The sequence below is a fragment of the Thamnophis elegans genome, chromosome 5 (genome assembly GCF_009769535.1).
Source record: "Thamnophis elegans isolate rThaEle1 chromosome 5, rThaEle1.pri, whole genome shotgun sequence".
Lineage (NCBI taxonomy): Eukaryota > Metazoa > Chordata > Lepidosauria > Squamata > Colubridae > Thamnophis > Thamnophis elegans.
In genome coordinates this window covers 75,506,090-75,531,346 of record NC_045545.1, presented here as the reverse complement: position 1 = coordinate 75,531,346, position 25,257 = coordinate 75,506,090, and the positions used below count along the sequence as shown (strand labels likewise).

General features: G+C 40.4%; 1 protein-coding gene across 5 annotated transcripts; it reads left to right on the top strand.

The window, feature by feature from the left end:
• The first annotated feature begins 6,989 nt into the window (after positions 1-6,989).
• Positions 6,990-24,628, top strand: TTPAL (alpha tocopherol transfer protein like). 5 transcript variants are annotated; one of them, XM_032218228.1, is made up of 5 exons: positions 6,990-7,097; positions 9,188-9,641; positions 10,193-10,386; positions 20,249-20,359; positions 24,109-24,628. In XM_032218228.1, the coding sequence occupies exons 2-5, from the start codon at positions 9,203-9,205 to the stop codon at positions 24,382-24,384; spliced, it is 1,020 nt and encodes a 339-aa protein (XP_032074119.1). In that variant the 5' UTR covers positions 6,990-7,097; positions 9,188-9,202; the 3' UTR covers positions 24,385-24,628. The 5 variants fall into 5 exon arrangements, with proteins under 5 accessions (XP_032074119.1, XP_032074121.1, XP_032074117.1 ...); XM_032218230.1 differs by lacking the exon at positions 6,990-7,097 and adding an exon at positions 7,104-7,221; XM_032218226.1 differs by lacking the exon at positions 6,990-7,097 and adding an exon at positions 7,104-7,910.
• Positions 24,629-25,257: the final 629 nt, after the last annotated feature.

Genomic DNA, 25,257 nt, shown 5'->3' with positions numbered 1-25,257 from the left:
CAGATTCAAACATCAGCTTCTCACTTCAGTTTGAAAATTACAGGGGATAAAGAGGAATGTTATACTTCCTATTTTAAGCATATTACCTTGACTTTCTGCTATTAGTCCGCTCCCAAAGTCACTTGTTTCATAAACTTATTTTTCAACAAGAACACAATGATACATTTAATGTGTCACTTTGGTTCCTTGCATAATAATAAATCCAATGGTCTGGTTTCTTCTCTTAAGACAGGGGATTATTAGAAGAAAATGCAATTTTGTCTTTAGACTGTAATCAGATAATAACATGATTAGGTGCTTGCAATTGTGCAAAATCTCAACATATCCCTTTTTCTGAACAAACAGCAAATAACCAGACCTTAGTCCAGTGATGGCGAATCTTTTTGGCACCAAATGCTGAAAAGGTCGTGTGGAAACATTGTTCTAGCATGCGGTCCTCATAATCTCACTCCAGAAAAGCTGAACTTCCAGGTTCTAGCGCACATGCACACCTGATGATCAGCTGGGCTGTGTGCATGCACAGGCCAGATTTTGGCATTGCCACATTTGTGAAGGGATCACGCTCCAGAAAAGCCAAACATCCAGGTTCCAGTGCACATGCACACCTGACAATGAGCTGACTGGCATGCATGTGCACACCACTTTTCAGTACTGCCGCACACACAAAGGACAGTTGATCATTGCGGGCACATGCACGCCAGAAACCCAGAAGACAAACAGGCAAGGCTTAGTCTATTGCTTTTTTCCCCCCATTCAATCATGTCTGATTCTCAGAGAATGAACAAGTCCCTGCAGTTTTCTCGGCAAGGTTTTTCATAAGTGGTTTGCCTTTTTGTCCTTCCTAGGGCTGAGAGAAAGTGACTGGCCCAAGATTACCCAGCCTAAGGCAGGACTAGAATTCAGTCTCCTGGCTTCTAACCTAATGCTTTAGCAATAGCAGTAGACTTATATACCGCTTCATAGGGCTTTCAGCCCTCTCTAAGCGGTTTACAGAGAGTCAGCATATTGCCCCCAACAATCTGGGTCCTCATTTTACCCACCTCGGAAGGATGGAAGGCTGAGTCAACCCTGAGCCGGTGAGATTTGAACCGCTGAACTGCTGATCTAGCAGTAGCCTGCAGTGCTGCATTTAACCACTGCGCCACCTTGGCTCTAAGCCACTACACCGCAACCTCGATCGTGATGGCTTTTGCCTTTGCAGAGCGGGGGTGGGTGTGACCTGCGTGTGATGAATTCGGCCCAGGGGCCGTCAGTTTGACACCCCTGCACTACACCAAATTGTCACTATCACTAATCACTACTACCACTGCTAAATTTCACTGCTGCTAATTTTACCTGTAAGGAAAGGTAGAATGGCAAGAATGGGGTGAGAGAGAATAGATCAGCTGTCAGAAAGTCAGTTGCTGGTGCAAATTGCAAGTAAAACCATACATTCTGAAGTGTATCTGGCATCTCCAGTCTTTGCCAATTGAACTGAAGGAACCCTACTAGGACTTATTCCTGACTGAACATTTCCAACAGAATATAGGCTATAACACAATGTATAACACAAACTATCTAACCAACTACACTTAGTGTGGCCTTCATATGTGCTGAATTACAATGCTTATTCACAGATGTTCTGACTGGGAATAACGTGAATGTAAACTGATATATATGGAAGATCCAGGTTGGGGAAGGTTGGTATAATGAAAAATTTTCATGTTATTATTCCTTCAATTAGTGAAATGGCTTTCAAATTCCACCCCACCCCTTTCATATCATCTTAGTGGAAAACGGTCTTGGCGAACAAGTTTTATAGCCCCATATATTATGCTGGAAAAAGCAGCTATTACTGCTATAAAACCCACAGCATTTTCAAGGCCTTGCAGTCATAAAATTGAGAGGAATCAGGGACAAGCTGAAGACGTGGCAATCCTGAGACAGCATTTTCCTGTGCCAGGCAGTGTTCAGTTCCTTCAAGGTTGAGCGCAGTTTGTTTCTATGTACTTCAATTTGCGACATCAAATGGAATCAGGTTCTGCTTGTAAGGTTTCAAGCGCCTGTCTAAATTCAGTTTTAGACATGATGCTCACAAAAGTAATTACTGCTATTGGAAAAGAAATCACACCCCAGGCCAATAAAATCTCAGCAAACAATTCTCATTTTTGTTTCAGGTGTGCACATGATAAACTATGCCCAGCACTTGTCACTTTTGTTGACTCACACAGCTGTTTACAGATTTCAAAGGATTTGTCATTCCCTTCCTCTTAACACTGATATCCTAGGAACTGGAGAGTGGAATGGCAAAGTGAAAGAACTAAAGATCTGTCAACTGCCTCTCCGGACTTCAATTTCCAAAATCCTTTGGGAGATGCTACTGCAGAATTATACAGAATCCTGAGTTGTTTGCAATAGTAGCCACGAACTGAGGGTGAAGCGTGAGAATCTTTCACTGAATGTGTTGGAAAGCTGAATAGCTTGTGTGCATGTGCAAATGCGTGTAAAACCAGAAAACGGAAAGTGACATACTTGGCTGGTCCTCTAAAACCCAAATGCTCCTAATTGCAACACTATGTTGCAAGTCCTATTTGGAAAAGCAAAAAGCCAGCCTCTTTTCACCTTGAACTTAGATTTTTTTTTCTTTTGGCACAGCTCCACCATGTGGCTAAATAACCACTTCTCCTGACTTCTTAATATCACAATGTTCCTTACTGGATTTCCACACCCAAAACTTTTAGCACAGTCTTTTCTGGTAAGAATCTGGAGTTTTTTTTTTGTTTTTTTTTAACATTTTCTTCTTATTTGAGCAGAAATGTTGAAATATTTTTATAGAGGAAAGAGGAAATGTGTGACATGGTGTTTTGCAGGTTGGTGTTTCCAACCAATTTTTAATTCAGCCTCCCTTTTATTGTAAACTGCCTTAAGTGCTTAAACAAAAAGGCAGCATAAATGTTTAGGAATATATTTTTCCTAATACACTTTGAACAAGCTGCTCTTTCATATGATTACAGTACAGTGAAATCTTATGTACAGGTAATCTTTGACTTACAACTTAGTGATTCTTTGAAGTTACGATGGACCTACCCTGTGGCTATTTATGACCTGGATTTGAAGTTACAATGGTCAGGCCTCCCTCCTGAAGTCACGTGACCAAACCTCAGGTGCCTGACAACACAGCTACATTTATAGCTATTTGCAACATCCCAGTATCCTGTGACTATAATTTACAATGTTTTTGCTGAAAGGTTTTACTTCTGGTTTTCAGCAAAACTGTGCTCAGAATGAACCATTGGTTCACTTTACAGTTGATGTGTTTACTTAATGATTGCTGCAAAAGAAGATCCTAAAATCAAATTGGTCATAGGCTCCATGGGCAGGTTCCTTCATGGTTGTAAGTTGAGGACTACTGTCTGTGCCTTTAGAAGTAGTGTTATGATAACCTTAGACATGGAACCAGTCAAGATCTTGGAATATCTTTCCTTTACCAGGAAGTAGAGAACTACAACTCCCACAATGCCAGCTTTTGGAGAAGAAAACAAATTCTGGGTTGACTATTTTCCACTAATCTGGTTCGTATCTATAGCGATTCTACTTTTGTTTTGCCTTTCTGAAAATTAACAACTGTGTTAGTCTTCTGCATTCACTGCTAAGTTTGTCAGTTATCTTTATTGCTAGACTATTTGTTCAGCAATGATTAAAATATCTTCTGCAAGCTTTCTCTACTCCCTCAACTCTTTGAAGTAGTACCTCTTGTGCAGCATGTTCTACAAACCAACCACCTCATTTGGGCTATAAAAGTTTTAGTACTAACAATGTTGGAGAAATTTTGTTTAACAAAAGGAAGAAAAGAAAAAGCCACTACGGTTTTGTCAAATGAATTCAGTAGAACCCATTCAATATATAGATAGTCCTCAACTTACAACCCCAACTTAACCTGGAATTAAGTCGTGGTGATTGTTAAGCAGGTCACCATGTGACTATGCCCAATTTTACAATCTTTTTTTTTTTGCTGTGGATGTGAATGCCACAGTTGTTAAACAAACCCATTTTTTTCAAACCCTGGCAAAAAACACCAAACATTGTGGCTGCAAAATAGCCGTAAATGTGAGTCAGTTATCAAGCATAGAAAATGCAAATATGATTGTGTGTGTGTGCGTGTGCGTGTCCGTGTGTGTGTGTGCGTGTGCGTGTCCGTGTGTGTGTGTGCGTGTGTGTGTGTTCCCCTGTTGGAACTCCAAAACCAGGTTGTAAGTAGCTCTGGAGATTTTTTGTGATAGCTTGAAACAGTTGCTAAGCAATCACTTGTTAAACAACATGTAAACCATCCCCAATTTTCCACAAGTTGGAAGGGTCATTTAGGTCACTGACTCCAAACTCCTGCTCAGTGCAAGTATCTAGATTAAACTTTCTTGAGAGATGATTGCAAGCTTGTTTGCACTCACACTGCTCTTCCCATTACAAAGTTTACTCCAACATTCAGTTAGAATTTACTTTTCTGTACTTACCTTCATTATCCTAATGCAGGCAAGAAAGAACGCGTTCTTCTATGGGACATTTTTTCTAATATTTGAAAGGTGGTATCATATTTTCCCTCTGTAGCAGAGGTGGGTTGCTCCCTGTTCAGCCCAAATCGGGCGAACCAGTAATAGCGACATGCACACGAGTGCGCAAGAGCATGCGAGCGAACCGGTAGTAAAAAATTTGGAAACTCACCACTGCTCTGTAGGAGTATCCACATAGGGAATCAAAAAAGTGGAGTGTGAGAATGAGAAAGTCCTGACCTCTATTAACCCCCCCTTGCTACGGATGCTCTGATCTGTCATTTTTTTATCAAATATAAACATACCAATCTCATTCAATCTCTTTTCTTAGGATTCAGTTCCAGTTTTTCCACAATCTTCTTAAGTTGTATTACCTGGGACTGGAGATAATATTTTGGATAGAGTCTGAACAATTTGGATTACCATTCAGTCTATGGAGATTTTCAGTCATCCAGTCATGGTTGTCCCAAAGGTGCTTTTTTCAAGCGGCAATTGGACTTTCTGTTTTTGTTTTTTTTGAGAAGACGTTTCGTTTCTCATCCAAGAAGCTCCTTCAGCTTGAGCATGGTCAACATTTGGATGCTTGGCAACTGACTCATATTTATGATGATTGCAGTGTCTTTGGGGAAGCCAGATTCACTTAAAAACTATGTTACTAACTTTACAAATGCAGTGATTCATTTAACAACCGTGGCAAAAAAATTCATAAAATAAAATGGAGCAAAATTTGCTTAACAACTGTCTTACTTAGCAATGGAAATTTTGGGCTCAATTGTGGTTGTAATTCAAGGACATGTAGTAACAGTAGCAGTAAAAATAAGTATTCCTCTTTCATAGATTTCTATTTTTGAAAAATGAACTCCGATATTTCTTTATGCATACCTACAGAGAGATGTAGTGCATGATTATATATAAAATCCTTCAAGCTAAACCATTAAATTCTTTCAGCCATTCCATCAAAACCATTAAAAATAACTTTCTGAGAGTTGTATAGGTCAACAAGATCCCAAAGCCTCCATATTATTTTATATCAGTGTTAAAAATACACTATAACCTTTAATTGCATGTCAGTTTATTCGTGGTTAAAGGAGCTAACAGACACTGAACTATAAAAATTCATCACCTTGGGAGAAAATGTGATTAATTGGTTTGCTATTCACATTGTGCTGCGTAAATACGGGCAGATTTTGATTAATGCATTGTTGAAAGAAATGTCCTTCTGGGTTCGGCTCCAAGTGGGAGAAAAGACACTGGAAACATGGAGGCTGCTTGGAAAGATGGTTTAATGGTGGACAGGACCACATGGCTTGAGTCCTGAACAGAAAAGGTAATCACATGCTTCAATGTTGGTGGAGAAGGCCGAGGAAGGGGCTTGCTGAGCTTTTTATCATCTGTTCAGCCCCACCTATTTCCTGTTCTTGTATAAGAAATGTATTCTGATTGGTTGTCAGACTCCCATGGGGTCACAGGGGCAACTTTCTCAGCTGTGTTTTGAATCCAGGTTTGGTTGCGTTCTCAGATGCCATGTGGTGAGTGGGTAAAGGCTAATCATGCCTTAATCCCATCATCATGGAGCTGAAGGGGAGAACTCTTTATTATGTAAAGGGACTGGCTTGGCCTTCTTAATGGCCCATTGACAAAGAGGGTGGGGGCAGGAAGCTGCAGGGAGCTACTCTGTCTTTAAAAAATGTTTTTCCCTTTTCACGTCCAGGGAAATGTAATAGTCTGCCTTTTCAATATTTCCTAGAATATTTCATTTTTCTGGGTGGGGGCTGGGTGATAACTTCCTACAGCATAAAGGCACAACCTCAGTCAGGTATCAATTCTTATACGTCTCTTATAATTCGTACTTCGATGGAAGGACTCAATTGGCTTTTCAGTCAAGCTCTTTAGCAGTTGGTTTATTGTTTGTCTTTTTTGCATAAACTTTCCCCCCTATAGCAAGAAGTTTGGTCTCAATAAAAACCTTTCCCCTCTCTGCTTTATTCTACCTCTCCTAGCCACCACGTCTAAGTGTTGACACTGTGAACCGGAATTACAGGTTTAAACCTATATGCCAAAGATGCATTTTTTTTCAACTAAACTTTCTGGTTTTTCTTTGAAGACATTTTGCTTCTCATCCAAGAAGCTTCTTCAGCTTCGCTTAATTTCTTGGATGGGAAGTGAAACATCTTCAGAGAAAAAAACCCCAGAAAGTCCAGCTGCCTCTTGAAAAAAAGCACCTTTGGGACAATCACGACCTGGATGACTGAAAATCTCCACAGACACTTTAAACCTATAGAACAGGAATCCCCAAACTTGGGAACTTTAAGACTTGTGGAGCTTTGCGAGCTGGAGAATTCTGGGAGTTGAAGTCAACAAGTCTTAAAGTTGCCAAGTTTGAAGACTTCTGCTGTAGAGATTACGATCTTTGGTGGGTGGTGCTTCGCCCGAGAAATCCCACGCATGCTCACTCTTCCTTCCTCCCCCCTTCTCTCCTCGACAGGAAAAAGCCTCGGTGAGGCTGACCGAAGCGTTTCCGGGTTATGACCCGGTTCTCCTGGAAACAGTCTCTTCCCGTTAGTTGGTGTTTTGGTGAGTGTCGGGCATTGCACGGGCGGTTGTTAGTTTCGTTGTGGATGCGCAACTGTGGGTCGTTCCTGTTGCGCCTGGGACGTCGGGATGGGTTTCGTCACCTAGGAAGCAGGTGACAGTCGAAGTACGGAATTCATTGCAGCCGCGTCCTGGGGAGATGTACTTAGCAGGCATCCTATTGAGTTCAATGGCGCTTAGTTTTGGATGCCGAAATCAACCGGTTCAAAAATCCAACTAATTGGAGGGATGGCTTCCCCCCCCCCTCTTTTGCTCTGTTTTTGGCAGCGTATGAATAATTTGGGGTGAGGGGAAGTGTTAGGCGTGGCTGCTTTCTTCCATTCTATTAAGACTATGGAAGCGCAGGGAGATTCCCCTCGCTCAGTGGCTAGCTAGGAGATTTTATTTTATTTATTTGTATCGTTTTTACCAACAGCCCAAGGCGGTGAGGACATATCCCAACACACCTTCCTTCTCCTATTTCCCCCCAAACAACAACAACCACCAGTGAGTGAGATGGGTTGGGCTTAGAAAGAGTGACTGAAAGCCCAAAGTCACCCAACTGGCTTCCCCTGCTAAGTCGCCCAACTGGCTTCCCTCTGCGCATCCACAACCAAACTAACTTCCCCTGCTTGATGTCTCAATCTTCTGCTTTAAAACCTATGCCTTAACCATTAGACTGAACTGTCTTTTCTGAAATGCACTGAGAGAAGAGAAACATCACAGACATCTTTTCACATCACATGGATCAGCACAGTTTGGATTTGGTCAGCGTCGGAGGTTGTGATAGGCATCTGTCATCAACAGTGTATATATGTATGTACGTATGTATGTGTATATATATATGTTATAGCTTTAGTAAACTATTCAATCGCCTTTGCCACGACAAGGCAGTAATCCATGAAGGGGCAACATACACACACACACATACACACGCATACATACATACATACATACATACATACAGAATGAGAATGAATCAATCAATCAGAGGTTTTTTGGCCTCATCCGACTAAGCAATTTTCAAGAGAGACAGATACACCCATTTTGGAGCAAAGTGCAAGCATAGATTGTGCAATTCACCTTTCTTCAAATGGTTAAATGCAGCACTGCAGGCTACTTCAGCTGACTGCAGTTCTGTAGTTCGGCTGTTCAAATCTCACCAGCTCAGGGTTGACTCAGCCTTCCATCCTTCCGAGGTAGGTAAAATGAGGACCCGGATTGTTGTTGGGGGCAATATGCTGACTCTGTAAACCACTTAGAGAGGGCTGAAAGCCCTATGAAGCGGTATATAAGTCTAACTGCTATTGCTATTGCCAGCAGCTTTCAAATATCACTATAGCAGAGTGTGGACATTCTAAGAAACCCCAGGCTGTTAATGTCAGGAAAGATTGCTGACAGCTGAAATTTCCAGAAGCTGCTGCTGAAATATTTGCCTCCCCCCCCATGTCCTATGTGATCTGCAGATGTGTATAATATAAGTCAAAGTGTTGGAGAAGTGAGATATTCACTTTTTGATTGCTTTAAGATAAGCAGTTGAACTGCAACGTTCAGTTTAGAAATCCCTTTTGAAATTAAGCAGAAGGAATTATTAACAAAAGTAATAATCTCTGGGTAATCTAATCAACCGAATTAGAAACAAGAGTTGCCAAAGTGATGTGCTTGCAGCATGTATTTCATGGATGTTCATTTGAAAACCAAACTCATGTACAGGGTTGTCGTAGAGTCATAAATTGCAAGAATTCCTTTAATTAGAAATTGTTTGTTTAGTATAAGCCTTACATTGCTTGGAATGGTAAATTGTCAATTCCCATAAGTACCAATCCAAATATTCTGAGCAGTTGAGAATTTAGGAGATAAATTTTCCCATGATCATGTGATCATGTTTATCCCACGTTTTCTCATAATTGTGTATAATTAAGTTTGCTGTTAAATATTATTACTGGAAAATGGGAATTATCTGCTATTTGACACATCTAAATATATCCACATTAGCACAATAGTTTACTACTGTCCAAAAATCTATTTGTAAAAGTTGGTGATCAGCTTGGTCATTTTTCTTTGTCTGCATTTTGTCACGTTTTTCCCCCCAGATATTTCTCTAACCAATGTCAGGAGATAGTGATGGCACCGTTAGAAGTCCCTCTGAGGGATCTCTGTCAGGAATTGAGATCCTGCCAGTGCAGAAAACATATGTGTGTACCCTGTCTGCTGAGCTTATTGCCAAAGCACGTGAAGAGCTGCAGGAAAAACCCGAGTGGCGGCTTCGAGATGTTCAAGCCCTCAGAGACATGGTGTGCAAAGATTATCCTAATCTGGGGACATGCCTAGATGATGCTTTCTTGCTTAGGTTCCTTAGAGCAAGGAAATTTGATTATGATCGGGCGCTTCAGCTTCTTGTGAACTATCATTGCTGTAGGAGAAGTTGGCCTGAGGTTTTTACAAATCTGAAGCCATCTGCTATAAAGGCTGTCTTGGAATCTGGCTTTGTCACTGTGCTTTCTCATTTAGATAATGAAGGACGCCATGTTCTCTGTATTCGCCCAGGTATGATTAACTTTTTAAGATGGATGAATCTTTTGTTTGCTTTCTTATTTATTTGATTTATGCCCACTTTATATTGTTTGTTTGTTTATTTGATAGCCTGTCTTTATTTTGTACAGTCAAGGTACTATATGTGCCATTCTGTCCTCCTATTTTCCCCACACCTGTTCAATAAATATATCAGTACATATTACTATATCTTCAATTAACATAATTTTGTTTACTAGTGTTTAATTAAGTAATATAATTCTAAAAGATTATTGTTCTGAGGATTATTTGTATAATCTTTGTATATTTGTATAGGACTGCAAATCTCAGCATTCATTTAAGTATTAATTCAGTTTGATCTTAGGAGTCCAACCATGAAAGGTTTGTCCAATGTGACTGTTTAATTATGTTTCTTAAAACAGCAGGATTTTTCTGAAATAAGAGGTAATGGGAGCTTAGAAAAAGATTTTTACAGGATTATTAATAATTGTTAAAACATTCAGGTTGGTAATGTACTTTGTTTTTCTTTTAACTTTTAACTTCTGTCTCTGTCTTATTAATCATAGACAAATGGACACCAAGTAATTATCCAATTACCGAAAACGTTCGTGCCATGTACTTGACATTAGAAAAACTCATTCAGTCTGAGGAGACCCAAGTGAATGGAATTGTAATTCTTGCAGACTACAAAGGGCTCGGTTTATCTAAGGCATCTCACTTTGGCCCCTTCATAGCGAAAAAAATGGTTGGAATACTCCAGGTAAGATTTAAACCATTAAAGGAAAAATATTCAATATAAATTATTGATTCTTCTGATTCTCAGTGGTGCAAATCAGGACCTTTTGCGGAGAGTGGGGGAAATAATGCAAAATATAAATGCTTTGGTCATTTTTTGCAAGGGAAATATTACAAAGTTAATATTTGTGGTTCCAATAATAGATGTTGGAAAAAAGAACAGAAGCTTTCCAGGCACACTTTTCTTCTATGAATTACTATGAGGTTTTTTTTTTTAACATGGCTTTTAGATAAATAATTTCTGATTATTTATATAATTGCCATTGACATTTCTGTCTGTCTATATATTTTCACCCAAAGGTAGATATGACAGCTCTGAGAGCTATAAAGACATTTCTGTATGGAGCCTTTGAAGTTTCCTGATTGCCTTATTGTGTTGTCTTTCTTGTGCTCTGATAGGCTCTTCTTTACTTTCCCTTTTGTGGCTTGCTTTTACGCTACAGAGAAGAATGGAAAAGGGAAAAATAAGTCTTTCTTGAGCTTCTTGGAATTTCAGGGCCTTTGGCAAGCTGTTCTCACTGACGCCTGCTCTGTCCTGTCCAAATCTAGAAGTTTTTTCCATGAGCCAATTCGTTCTGTAGATCTCAGGGCTTGTTTGCTATCAGGTTTTCCACTGCAGATTTCTCCTCCTGCTGTGCCTGGATTCACAGGGCTGTCAAACATGTCGTTACAGAAGTGACATGTGATGTATTGGAACTTTTTCCTCCTTCGCTAAACCAGGTGTGGGTGTGACTAGTATGCGATGCATCCGGCCAGAGGCCGGGAGTTTGACAGGCCTGGCGTACCACATCCATTGCACTGAGCAATCTAACAACATTACTGACTTCCAATATCCTCTGCTGCCTAACATTTCTGTCTGTCTATATATTTTCACCCAAAAGTAGATATGACAGCTTTGAGAGTTTTAACTGGGTAGAAAACTTCTAGTTCTCTGTGTGATTGTTTGCTTGGTGCTGACAAAAAGGAAAAAAGGCCTTTAAGCTTGAGGCCAAATAAACCCAATAACTCCTGTAAAATATTTTAAATAAATTGCTGATGAACAGTTCCGTTTCTTCCTGTGACTTTTTAATCTAAAATATAAGCTATAATTGCACTCCTTCTAAGCCTGGTCCCCATTTTTATAAATCGATGTGTAGCTAGATGTCTAACATTTTAAGTATTGTAAGAAAAGCTGACTAGCCTCAAGTATGGTGATTTAATAAATAAATTGACCAGCTCCAGCGGTCCTTGGAGGAAGCAAACTATCTTGACCCCTTCCAGTCAGGCTTCAGACCCGGTTACAGCACAGAAACCGCTTTGGTCGCATTGACCGATGATCTTTGGAGAGCCAGAGATGGAGGATTTTCCTCCATCCTGGTTCTCCTTGACCTCTCAGCGGCTTTCGATACCATCGACCATGGTATCCTTCTGCGACGACTGCGGGAGGTGGGAGTGGGAGGCACCGTACTGCGGTGGTTCTCTTCCTACCTCTCGGACAGGTCGCAGTCGGTGTTAGTGGGGGGGCAGAGATCGTCCCCTAGGCCCCTAACATATGGGGTGCCTCAGGGCTCGGTCTTATCCCCCCTACTATTCAACATCTACATGAAACCGCTGGGAGAGATCATCCGCAGGCACGGGATCAGATACCATCAATATGCGGACGATACTCAACTGTATCTGTCCGCCCCGTGCCAACTCAATGAAGCGGCAGACGTGATGAACCGAGGCCTGGAGGCTGTTATGGACTGGATGCGGGCTAACAAGCTTGTGCTCAACCCAGAAAAGACCGAGTGGCTGCTGTGTTTCCCTCCCAAAGATTCCACCAATATTCCATCTCTCAGGCTGGGGGGTCAAATTCTATACCCCTCAGAGAGGGTTCGCAACTTGGGAGTCCTCCTAGATCCACAGCTATCGTTTGACCACCACCTAACGGCTGTGGCTAGGGGGGCATTCGCCCAGGTTCGCCTGGTGCGCCAGTTGCGACCCTACCTGAATCGGGAGGCACTCACAACAGTCACTCGGGCCCTTGTGACCTCTAGGCTGGAATACTGCAATGTGCTCTACATGGGGCTGCCCTTGAAGAGCATCCGGCGTCTTTAGCTGGTACAGAACGCGGCCGCGCGAGCGATTGTGGGTGCACCGCGGTTCACCCACATAACACCTATCCTCCGCGAGCTGCGCTGGCTACCTGTCGATTTCCGGATGCGCTTCAAGGTGCTATTAGTCACCCATAAAGCCCTGCATGGTAGTGGATCTGGATACTTGAGAGACCGCCTTCTGCCAATTACCTCCCTGCGACCAATTAGATCACACAGATTGGGCCTCCTCCGTATTCCATCGGCCAGCCAGTGTCGGCTGGCAACCACAAGGAGGAGGGCCTACTCAGTAGTAGCCCCGACCCTTTGGAACGAACTCCCCGTGGAGATTCGTACCCTCACCACCGTCCAGGCCTTCCGCACAGCCTTGAAGAACTGGCTAGCCCGTCAGGCCTGGGGACAGAGATAGTTGCCCCTCCCGAATGATGAATGCATGTTGCCTATTGTTTTTATTACATGTGTCTATGTCATTGTTTGCATTTCCCCCTCCCTGATTTTATGTGAGCCGCCCTGAGTCCCCTCAGGGAAAAGGGCGGCCTACAAATGTCAATAAAATCAAATCAAAATCAAAATCAAATCAAATTTCAACTAAAGAGTGAAGCATAAGTAATGTGTTTTATCTGGGGGTTGTCTGTAATTTTGTCTTTAAAAAAAACATTTTAAACTCTTAGGAAATACCTAGGAAATACCAAATAGTAGATAGGAGGTAATGAGGAAACAATATTGGTCAGTTTAATATAGATAAGAATGTTGTTAGTATGAAAAAAATCATACTTCCTGTGGGAGGAGCCTGTCGCCGAGGAGCTCAACGGAGCCCCTCTTAGAGTTCTGGATACAGATATCTAATTAAGATCAATAGATATCATCCCTTTCTGGCAGAAAGGGACAGGCAGAAGCTCAGGTGTTAGGATTTATTCGTAGTTCACAGCCCTTTTCCTTTTTTTTTGGGCTGCGAACAGAGAATAGATCCAGCGTAACTGAGCTCTTATCTCCAGCCAGTTCTTCGCAGCTGCCTTTTTGCAGCCCTAGACAGCCGACTCCCACACTCAGGACAATGATAAATTGTTTTTAAGATAATACGAGCGGGTCTCACTTCTGTGATGTGCTTTTTTTTTTTTTTAACTAACTAAACACCAGCCTTGTTCTTCCTTTGAACTTCTCTGCGCAATTGGGATACAAAATGGCGTTTTTACTGTGTTGGTGATTGATGACGTAATTAACTGGCTTTATTTCCCCGGAGACCGCTACTCATTAATGAGCAAAATCTACAAATAATTTATGGAGAACTGACCAGCTGAAGACACTGTTTATCTGTCTATTCTCAGATTTTATCTATAATGTCTCCCAGGTCTAAACAGGCAAAAAAATCCTCCCCCCTCGTGCTTAAAGAACTTGTTACCAAATCGCTGCCTTTGTCTCCTACGCCATCTACTGGAGATTCTTTGACACAGGAGCTTCTCTTTCAAATAATTAATGACTTTAGAAAAGAAATTAAAGAATTTGTGTTGGATTTATGCGATAAAATACAGACCAAAATTGCCCAGATAAATGCGAATATGTTTGAAGTCACGTCTACTTTAACAGATTATATTGAAGAAATGGAGACGAAATTGGAAACTTTGGAGGGGGCTAATTTTAATTTGACTTCTAATATCCAAGCATTACAACAAGAGATTACAGATACTCAAACACAACTTACAATGATAAATTATAACAGAAAGGCGTCTGCAATAAGAGTTAGAGGACTGCCCGAAAAGAAAGGAGAGAACTTGAAACAGACGTTTGTAGAAGCTTTCAGCCAAGCGGTGGGAGGTCCGGGACTCAATTTTGATTGGAATATTTGAAAAATCTATCGCCAGAATTCGCGTGTAGCAGAGCAACGACAGCTTCCAAGAGACATAATTATATACTTTTTCACAAGAGAATCCAGAAATGCGATTACTCAAAAATTTTACAATAACAGGCTCCGAATCGATGGCCATGATTTGTTTGTCTTTAAAGAGATCCCGCTCCAGATGCTGCAAGCAAGGAGGAGGTTATACTTTTTTAACCCAAGAACTTAGAAATCGTCAAATAAAGTATAAATGGGAAGCTCCAGTTGGAATCACAGTTACATTTGAAAATCAAAGATTTCGTATTAATTCTGTTTCGGAAGCTCGGGACTTTTATTATAAAACTCTGAAGGCGGGGCTTCTTGACTCACTTGGAAACGCGGAAGGACAAGGTGAAGGAAAGATAAGCAGCAAGTCACTTGGTTACAAGAAGGAGGGAGTTGTTCTCCCCCTACTGGAGAGGCAGAAGAGCGGAAACTGAGGATTCAGTCATATTTTCAAAGCAGCGGGACACGTGGTTATAAGGCAGAGGGTTGCCTTTCTTTCCGGAAGGGCAGAAGAGTAAAGAATATAGACCCAGCGACGTCTTTAAAATACTTTCTAAGCTTTTGGACTGATTAAAACTTTAGGATTTCTGTTTGGTATGAAATGGTAAAGCTGTGTACTGATGAGGAATGGAAAGAAGCATTGCTTATTCTAGACAGATATTATACGGGACTTTTACAAGACTTATTTGAATTTCAATCCAAACTGCACATGAAGTGTTTTCTGTGAGGAAAGCGGGGACTAAGATTTATTTGAATTGCGGTTTGGGATGAATGGAGTTGGGAAGAGTGGGGCAGAAAGGAAGGTGGAGCGGGATATTGATGAAGGGATCTTGGGATTGAACGAACTGGTATGGATTTTGGGCACACATTTTACGAATTTACATGTTTGAAGTATACATAAAAAGCTCAGGATTTTAGAGTGAAGAGCGAGATCCTAATCTTATGCAATTTGGGCTTGGGAGGAATGGAGACGTGAAACGAAGGATAGGAAGATAAGTAGCGAAAGTATGAAGATAAATTGATTTTTGTATAAACTAATATTTGAATATAAGGTTAAGAAAGGCTATCTGGAGAGTCTACAGGAAGATGGGGGTAAATATCAAAGAAGTAAGGGACGAGGACAAAATATAAATGGAATGATTCACACTGTTTAAATTTTAAGAATGATGGGAGGCTGAGCATAATGCAAAAGATTTTTCAATTTTTTTTTATTTACTTTTTTGTTTTTCTTTTTTTCTTTTTCGGAGTGTTCTTTTTATTTTATTTTCATTATTATTGTTAATAAGATATTTTGAAGGTGAATGTACTGAACTGTGCCGGGTGTGTGACCTGGGAAGTCGAGGGGGTTAGGGAGGGGGGTTCATTGGGGGTGGGTGGGTGGGTGGAGATATAGTTTCAATATATAGAATAGAAGAATACACTTGTATACTGTTTGTTCCTTATCTTTTCTTTTATTTTTCCTCTTTTTTTTCTTATTGCTTTTTTCCTTTCTTTTTTCTTTTGGCGTAAGGAATAGAGAAATGCACCATAGTGAGAAGTAGAGGAAAGGAAGAGGGAGAAGTAAGGAGGGAGGAAGAGGGGAATGTAAGGAGGATGAGAGGGGAAGGAGGGTGAGGAAGGCAAGAAAGGAAGATAGGAGGGGAAAGGGAAGTAGGAGGGGTGATCGTTGGAGGGAGAAAGGAAAGTTGGAGGGGGAGAAGAAGGGTGTATGAAAAGCGATAGGTTGGGTTTATGAGTTGTGTTTAGGTTGGGGTTTTTTTTTTTCTTACTATTATATTATTATTATTGCAAATATCCCGTATATAAGTGAATGTACAAAATTGAAAATGAAAATGAATAAACATTTAATACAAAAAAAAAAAATCTAACTTATTAGTTTTAGCCTTACATAATGTGGCAGACATAAATTGAAACTAGTATTCTTTTACTGGCTTTGATACAGGGAAGAAGTTGTTTAGTAATGCATTGTTTCATAGTAGCTGCAGTTGCAGCAAGTGCCTATTTTGCTATGAATATGGAGGGTTGGTTTTCTGCATTCTCATACTTCTGCCGACTTTCAAGAGTAAGATTTACATTGTTCCTGGGCAGAGTTGCAGTTAAAAGATTGATGAGTGTGTTAGGTAAGCTTCCCGTTGATAGCAAAAGCACTAATTGGATGGCAGTCTATTAGACAAAACATTTAAGTCTATCGACTTTGGAGGCTGTGCTATATACACAGAGTGTATAGTGAATATTATGCCACTCTCCTTTGTAAGTTTGTCGAAAGCCAAAATCAAGGTAATTGATTATTAAGAATTAGGTATTAGTAGGCCCTTCCCCACATTCCTGATGATGGGCTTTCCTTACATCCTTGAGGCAATTGCTGCTCTCAGGTAGCAAAACAACAGTTTCCAGTATAGGTGTCCTCAACTTGTGACCACAGTTGAGCCCAAAATTTACGTTGCTAGGTGAGAAATTTGTTAAGTGAGTTTTGCCCCATTTCTCACCACAGTTGTTAAGTGAATCACTGCAGTTCTAAAATTAGTTTCACAATTGTTAAGTGAATCTGGTTTCCCCATCAAACTTTCCTTGTCAGAAGGTTGCAAAATGGGACACATGAGTCTGGGACACTGCAACTAGCATGAATGTGAGTCAGTTGTCAAGCATCCAAATGTAAATCACCTGACCATGGAGATGCTGCAATGGTCATAAGTGTGAAACATGGTCAGAAGTCACTTTTTTCAAAGCCATTGTACTTCAAACAGTCACTAAATGAACTGTTGTAAGTCAAGAACTACCTGCATAAGGAAAAGGTGGATTTACTTAATAATTTGATGTAATGACTGTTTGACTACTGTTCTTATGGTTGTGGGTGCGTGCCTGCACACTGTTCTTTGTGTGCTGGTCGACTTTATTTCATTGCTTTGGTTTCTGTTGCTTAAGATTGAGCAAGATTCCGACTAGCAGTGCCTGATGCAGATTCCATTCTCTCCCACTCCATTTTCTCTCACCTTTGGAGCCTACGGTCATTTATTAACAAAATGGCTGAGCAAACCAGAAGTGCTGAACCCAGACACTTCTGTCCTTACGCATTCATCTGTGAGACAGACTGGCTAATAGCAATAGCACTTAGACTTACATACCACTTCATAGTGCTTTTACAGCCCTCTCTAAGCAGTTTACAGCATCTACATATTGCCCCCAACAATCTGGGTCCTCATTTTACTGACCTCAGAAGGATAGAAGGCTAAGTCATTGTTGAGCCTGGTGAGAGAGTTGAACTGTCAAACTGCAGCAGCAGCAGCTGAAGTTGCCTGCAGTACTGCATTCTAACCACTGCGCCACCTCGGCTCTAAGCCCTTTCTCTTAAGAATAGATGAAAAGCTCACCTCCTCAATTGTAGGTAGAAGGTGGGAGCTGGACCTCAGGAAAAGCCAAGGATTTCCCCAATGAGAAGTACTCCAGGGACACAGTGATGAGACCAAGAGTGCCTCCTGGAGATCAAGAAGCAAAGAGATGTGTAGGACACAAACCAGACTCTTACCTTTCTCTCTCACCTTCTCTCCCCACCCATCTTTTGGCAGTAGCTTTCCAATCCCCATGCCCTCTTTGATCCTATGCCTGATATTGCCTGCTGCAGCAATGATGCCCTGGCTTGCAGTTGGCCTTAGGATCAGGACCAGATTAGCATACTTTTCACACATCTCCTATTGCTATTCCTAATCCCCCTCCCCCCTCCCCATCAGGCAAACAAGAAATGGCTTTGGAGGCACAGAGCCCGTGGCCGGATGGGAGAGAATTGTTCTGCAGCACTTGAAGCTTTTCCAATCACTAACTTCCCTCTGAACCAGTGTTAGGCTGGCTTCCAGGTGAATGTTCTGTCGTGAGAAAAAGTCCTCCACAAAATGGAAAGCAACCCATCTTGGAGCTGACCCTAGTGTTGTGTTAATTAATTAATCCTTGCAGTTATGAGTGTGAATTGGATATTGGATATAAGAGCCAAGATGGCGCAGTGGATAGAGTGCAGCACTGTAGGCTACTTCAGCTGACTGCTAGCTGCAGTTTGGCAGTTCAAATCTCACCAGCTCAAGGTTGACTCAGCCTGCCATCCTTCCAAGGTGGGTAAAAGGGGGACCCAGATTATTGGGGGCAATAGGCTGACTCTGTATAAACAGTTTAGAGAAGGCTGTCAAAGCACTGTGAAGCAGTATATAAGTCTAAGTGCTATTGCTATAGAACAGTGTCTGGGGAAAGTCCATACCCAGAACTTTTTTTCCAATTGGTTCCACTCAGAACAATATCCCCTGTCAAGTCTTAGGCACATGGAGCTTCCAATTTACCAATAAATAGTGCAGATATAATTCATGTTTATTGTAAGAGACAATCTCTGCTTATAGTTCAAAACTTAAATTGTGGTTGCTAAACTAGAGGCAATCCACACTTAGCAACCATAATTGAGACCGACAATTCTATTGTTAAGCAATGTGGTTATTAAGTGGGAAATCATTACTGCGACAGACTTCCATCCTTACTTCTCATTTGGCTGTTACGTAAATCACGGTGCCCATTAAGCGAGACATCACGTGACAGCAATTTGCAATTTTACTTTCACATTCTCCCATAAGCCAATTGTGAAGCACACAAATGGTGATTATGTGACTGTGGGATATCACCATTGTCATAAATGCAAGAATTGGTCACAGAGCTGTTTTTAATAGTGTCTTAACTTTGGTCACTAAGTGAGGCAGTTAGTAAGCAAGTGCTACATATATATATTGTCTGTAATTTAGCTCTCATCAGCTAGCCACACCCTTACTGGGATTCGAACCTGTGCTGTATTGCATCTTAGGCAAACGTCTTAGCCATCAAGCCACAGGTCTCCTCCTTATCAGCTGAAGCCAGGGAAGAAGGTATATATTAGTGTCACAACCCCTGGTAAGCCCCAATTATGGGAGGAAGCTAACTGCCTAAGGGTGTGGCTAGCTGATGAGAGCTAAATAGCTTGAAATAGATCTATACTAGTCTCCCTTTATTTATTTATCAGCACAAATAAAAACACAAATATAACAAAAGGCAACAGTAAAAATATTGGGTTTCTGTTGTGATGGACTCTTGTGACGAGCCGATTGACAGATGTTGGAGGCAGTTAGCTTCCTCCCATAATTGGGGCTTACCAGGGGTTGTGACACATATATATATATATATATATATATATATATATATATATATATATATATATATATATATATATATATATATATATATATAAAAGCATATATATATGCTTTTCAGTTGCATTCTACATGAAAAAAAATTGGAATGCCAAATTCTGTGTCTTTTGCATGCATGCTAGTGGACATTTTCTTTAGTGATTTTCTTTAGAGATAGATGCATTGTATTCTTTACAAGTTTTGTGATTGGTGCTCATTAATGTAGACAGCTACTGAACAGTATTTTAACATATTAATCCTAAAAGCCTTGTCCTTGAGCTACACACCCCACTTCTGCCAACCTAGGGTAATATTTCATGTTTTAGATGAACTATGATCCATAAAATGTTATGGCATAATACATTTGGAAATATTTATGTTGACATGAGAAATGCCCCTCCTGTGGTGACTTCACTAAGAAAGGAGGAATACCTTATTTGTACAGGAAAGCTTTGTGCTAAAATCTTTTGTTATTCTTGAGAAACACACATTCTGCCAAGAATTTCTCTCTGAAACAAACAGTTTCTATCCCACTCAGAATTTATAGTGGAAATGTGTACAGAGCATAGTGGTTAAAATATTTTTACATAAACAAATTAAGACTGACTGAGTTTGTTTTGAAAACCAATACCATTATTTCTAAACACTAATCTTTATAAACGTTATTGCATTTCTTTCTTTTAGGATGGCTTTCCAATTAGAATAAAAGCTGTTAATGTCATAAATGAACCTCGCATATTCAAAGGCATTTTTGCTATTCTCAAACCATTTCTAAAGGAAAAAATAGTAAAAAGGGTAAGTACTCAATAAAACTGTATGAAATATATAGTGTCTATGGGGATATTAGGGAGGGCTCTTGGATATATGCATGGCTTATGAGCTTTCAACACCTATTAGCTTGTTCCTATAGGGCAGTGATGGCAAACCTTTTTTGGCTTGCGTGGTAAAAGCGGGGGAAGCGCAGGGGGATTGTGCACGGGCATGCCACACCCATAATACAATGTGCACAACCCCCAGCGTGCATGCGTGCATGACCAGTGCTCCCCCCCATTTTTGGTGTGCTTTTTTCACCCTCCCCAGGCTCCAGAGGCTTTATAGGAGCCGGGGGGCAAAAACACACACACACCCTGGAGGCTTCAGGGAAGTTCCTGAAATGGAGTGTGAAAAAATGGCCCTATGGGCAAACCGGAAGTTTAGGAACAGACTTCCAGTTTGCTCATAGGGCCAGTTTTAGCCCTCCGGAGCCTTTAGGGGCCTTCCAGAGGCTTCTTGAAGGCTCTGGAGGGCAAAAAGCAAGCCTACTAGCAAGCCGGAAGTGACTTCCGATTTGCTTGTAGGGTCGATTTTAGTCCTCCCGAGCCTTCAGGGACTTTCAGGAGGCTTCCCTGAAGGCTCCAGAGGACGAAAAACGGCCCTACAGACAAACCAGAAGTGACTTCCAGTTTGTTCATAGGGTTGTTTTTTGCCCTCCAGACCCTTCAGGGATGCCTCCTGAAGGCGCCTGAAAACTCCGTAGGGCTAAAACCGGTCCACGAGCAAACCGGAAGTACATTCCCGAACTTCTGGTTTGCCTATAGGCCCGTTTTTTTTCACTCCGGAGGCTTGGCCTCAAAAGAATGTGCCATAGGTTCACCATCATGGCTATAGGGATATTGGATTTAAGAGGCAAGTCTGATCCAGAAAGGTAGTTGCTTTTGGAAAGCTTGCCTCCAAAAGTAGTTGGAGATTCATCGCTGGAAGCTTTCGAAAGAGACTGGACTGCCATCTGTCAAAAATGGTGTAGGGTCTGCTTGGGTGGGGGGTTGGACTAGATGACCTACAAGGTCCCTTCCTAGTCTGTTAATCTGTAAAGTCAAACTATTTTCCAAAGTACCAAAAGGCAAGATGAGATCACACTTGGAATACTGCATTCAGTTTTGGTCGCCACAATGTAAAAAAGATGTGGGGACTCTAGAAAGAGTGCAGAGAAGAGCAACAAAAATAATTAGGGGACTGGAGACTAAAACATGAAGAACAGTTGCAGGAACTGGATATGTCTAGTTTAATTGAAAGAAGGACCAGGAGAGACATGATAGCAGTGTTCCAATATCTCAGGGGTTGCCACAAAGAAGAGGGAGTCAAACTATTCTCCAAGGCACCTGAGGGTAAAACAAGAAGCAGTGGGTGGAAACTAATCAGAGAGAGAAACAACTTAGAACTGAGGAGAAATTTCCTGACAGTTAGAACAATTAATCAGTGGAACAGCTTGCCTCCAGAAGTTGTGAATGCCCCAACGCTGGAAGTCTTTAAGAAGATGTTGGATAGCCATTTGTCTGAAGCTGCATAGGGTTTCCTGCCTAGGCAGGGGGTTGGACTAGAAGATCTCCAAGGTGCCTTCTAACTCTGCTATTGTATTGTATTGTATTGAGAAACAATGGATGGAAACTAGCCAATGAGAGAAGCAATTTAGAACTAAGGAGAACTTTCCTAATGGTGAGGGCAATCAACCAATGGAACAAGTTGCCTTCAGAGGTTGTGGGTGCTCCATCACTGGAGGCTTTCAAAAAAGAGACTGGACAATCATTTTTTTTAAATTTACAAATATGTAAAATACACACACACAAAACTTAAGATGTACACCACATTTACATAATACAATATGAACAGGAGCTTCCTGTTCTTTCTAATAGCAATTATCAATCGATACCGCTCACTTTATATTATTTCCCCTTCTATTATATTTCATTTGGATTTCGCCATTCTTAACCCTCTTATTTTACTCATAACTATTATTTTTGAGTTTTGTTGTATTCCTTCATTGATTCTTGTTTCTTTTCCCTGGATTTCTTAGTTTGTCCATTTCAGCACAATCCATAACCTTTCTTATTATTTCATCTTCGCTTGGAGTTAATTTGTTTTTCCTTTTCTGGGCAAAGGCAATCCTTGCCACCGTAATTATATGTATTATTAAATACTGGATTTCTTTTTTGTATTTCGCAGACATTATTCCTAATAAAAAAACTTCAGGTTTCCATTCTATTTTAACCCCTGTTGTTGCCTCCAGCCAATTTTTTATCCTTTTCCAAAATTTTTTAGCCTCCTCACAGGTCCACCACAAATGGTAATATGTTCCGTGTATTGATTCGCATTTTGGGGAGGTGTTTGTTAAAATTTTAGCCAACCTTGTTGATGCCAGGTGCCATCTTTAAAACATTTTGTACTGGTTTTCCTTGTATGCAACTGATAGTGTCATTTTTAAGTTTGTTCCCCAAAATTTTTCCCATTTGTCTAATTCAATATTATAGCCAAAGTTCTGCGCCCATTTTATCATTTGTTCTTTCACAATTTCCTCTTCCATTTTAAACGTCAGGAGAAATTTATATATTCTGTGCGATGTGGGAGACTGGACAATCATTTAGCTGAAATTGTATAGGGTCTCCTGTTCAAGCAGGGGGTGGACTAGAAGACCTCCAAGGTCCCCTCCACTCTATTTTCTAAGTTCTTTTCTAAAAAGCTGCAGTCTGTGCAAAGTGACTTTAATAAAAATTCAAAATGTTTAATTTGAATTAGTAAAATATATACTCTGGGAAAGAAAGCCTCATTTGTTCTATTGAGGTCTTAACTTCAACCTTAACTGCAGCTAATCAAATTAAATCCATCTGCAGCTAAATTTGGATATTCCTTTACTTGGAGCTTGTAAATAAACCCAATATAATTCTCCACAGCAAAGTCAGAAAAGATCTATTATTTATTCTCTTTTCATACATTTCTGTAAATATCCTAGTCTACTGTGGAGACTAATAACTGTTCCTGTGAAAAGATTAGGCCCCAAAAGGAGTATATTCCTGTTAGAAACTGAGATAATTTATTTATTATTGCTATTGTATTAGACACAATTTATGTAAGTTGAAGCTTATGTAATCATTGATGAAGTAGAAGTCTTGTTTTCCCCCTATATATAACTGCTGTATTGTTATATATTTATTACACAAGTTTGTGCACCATACATTTCTAAAGCCCTCAAGGCAATTTACAAAACAAAGGAAAGGATTAAAAATACTCCATTAGATAATCCACATACCATTGTATATTAAGCAACATCCAGGAGGGACAGATATTCTAAAAGGGAGATAATACATGTGAATATTAAGCTGCATCAGTTTTTGGAAATGGTCTTCTATAGAGCTTGCTTTCTCTAGAGAGTAGAACAAATCTGAACTGATTTTCTTTTCATCCACACAGTAGTAATCTTGGCTTATTCGTGGAGTTCAATGGTTCGTCCAAATGAAGCTTATCCAACAGGATATAGCTTAAAACAATTTGAGACAGTTTAAAGAGAAATTATCTTTAAAAGTTAATAAAGATTGTGAGACTTTCAGTTTTGTCCTATGATGCTCAAGAATATCAGTCTAGTCTCAAATGCTGCTGTCAATTAGACTTGTAGTATTGAGGAATACTGTAAACCATTGTCTAAGCTTAAAAGGGAAGTTGTATCATTTTTTTTCTAAAATACTGTATGTTTAATTTGAATTGGAATGGTGTTGAAATGGTTCTTTTCTTCCCAGTTTTTTCTTCATGGGTCAGACTTGCAATCTCTTCATCACAACCTTCCACCGCGAATTCTCCCTGAAGAATATGGTGGCACGGCAGGAAAGCTTGATATCTCTTCCTGGAATGAGCTACTGCTGGCATCAGAGGATGACTTCAAGTATGATGACTCACATCTGCCCTTCTCCAGTGACTGTTCACCACATGATCCCTTAATGAGTGAAGAGGTCGATGAGAACCAGCATGATGACTCTTTGCGAAGCTTCAAAACACAGCTCTATTCCTGCTACTAGTCTAGCAGATAAAGCTTCCAAAATGTCATCTTGCTGTTTACAAAGGGAATATTAATTCTCTCATGCTTCTACAACATATGTGTGTGGATGGATATTACTTTACTTTGGAGCCAAAGCAAATCTAAGTAGAAGAAAGTTGTAAGAAAGAGAGATTCTGTGGCACACTGGCAAATGGAAATATTTTGAGCAAGCAGGAGGTTATTGTAATTGACCCAAAGCAACTCAGATACCACAAATGAACCCAGCTAAAGAAAAGCTACTTGATAACAAGGTCCTAAGCACAATTACTTGGAAGGAAGTTGCGATAAAATGTATGGGACTTGCTTCCAAATAAACAGGTTTAGGTGCAAAGCACTAGATTCTTTCTCAGGCTGAAGGGGACAAAAATGACGTGCAAATTAATAAGTGCAGTAATATAATGCTAACTCTGCAGAGGAAGAAAGAAATGTGGTCTATATGATACAAGGATAGTTGACTAGAAGTTTTTATCTGCCATAAACTAAGAGATAGCCAGTTCTTATTCTGTTGCCATCTATAAAGTTCAGCATTATTTACAAAAATACAGCTTTATATACTACAGGGTGTTACACTTTGAAATTGATTCTTGTAGAAAACAATTAGCTATTGATGTTCTGTTGAAAGCACATGCTCATTTTTTTCTTTTATAAAGAAAGCATCAAATAATCCATGAGCCAATTTTATTCCCATACTTGAATTTGCATAACACGGGACCAACTGAGAAGGCACATAATTTTGCATACCACTATAGCACTGTTGGTTGGTACCTATCTCATGAAAAGAGGTTGGGGGAAAACACAGACTGATAGTTGTAAAGGTTTACCTGATAGGAAAAGGGGTGACTTGTTTAGATAG

Bases quoted from the DNA above. Each gene is read 5' to 3' on its own strand.
- TTPAL (XM_032218228.1), top strand. From the start codon at position 9,203: ATGTCAGGAGATAGTGATGGCACCGTTAGAAGTCCCTCTGAGGGATCT. The intron at 9,642-10,192 runs GTATGATTAACT...TATTAATCATAG, and splicing joins TGTTCTCTGTATTCGCCCAG to ACAAATGGACACCAAGTAAT. The intron at 20,360-24,108 runs GTAAGTACTCAA...TTTTCTTCCCAG, and splicing joins AGGAAAAAATAGTAAAAAGG to TTTTTTCTTCATGGGTCAGA.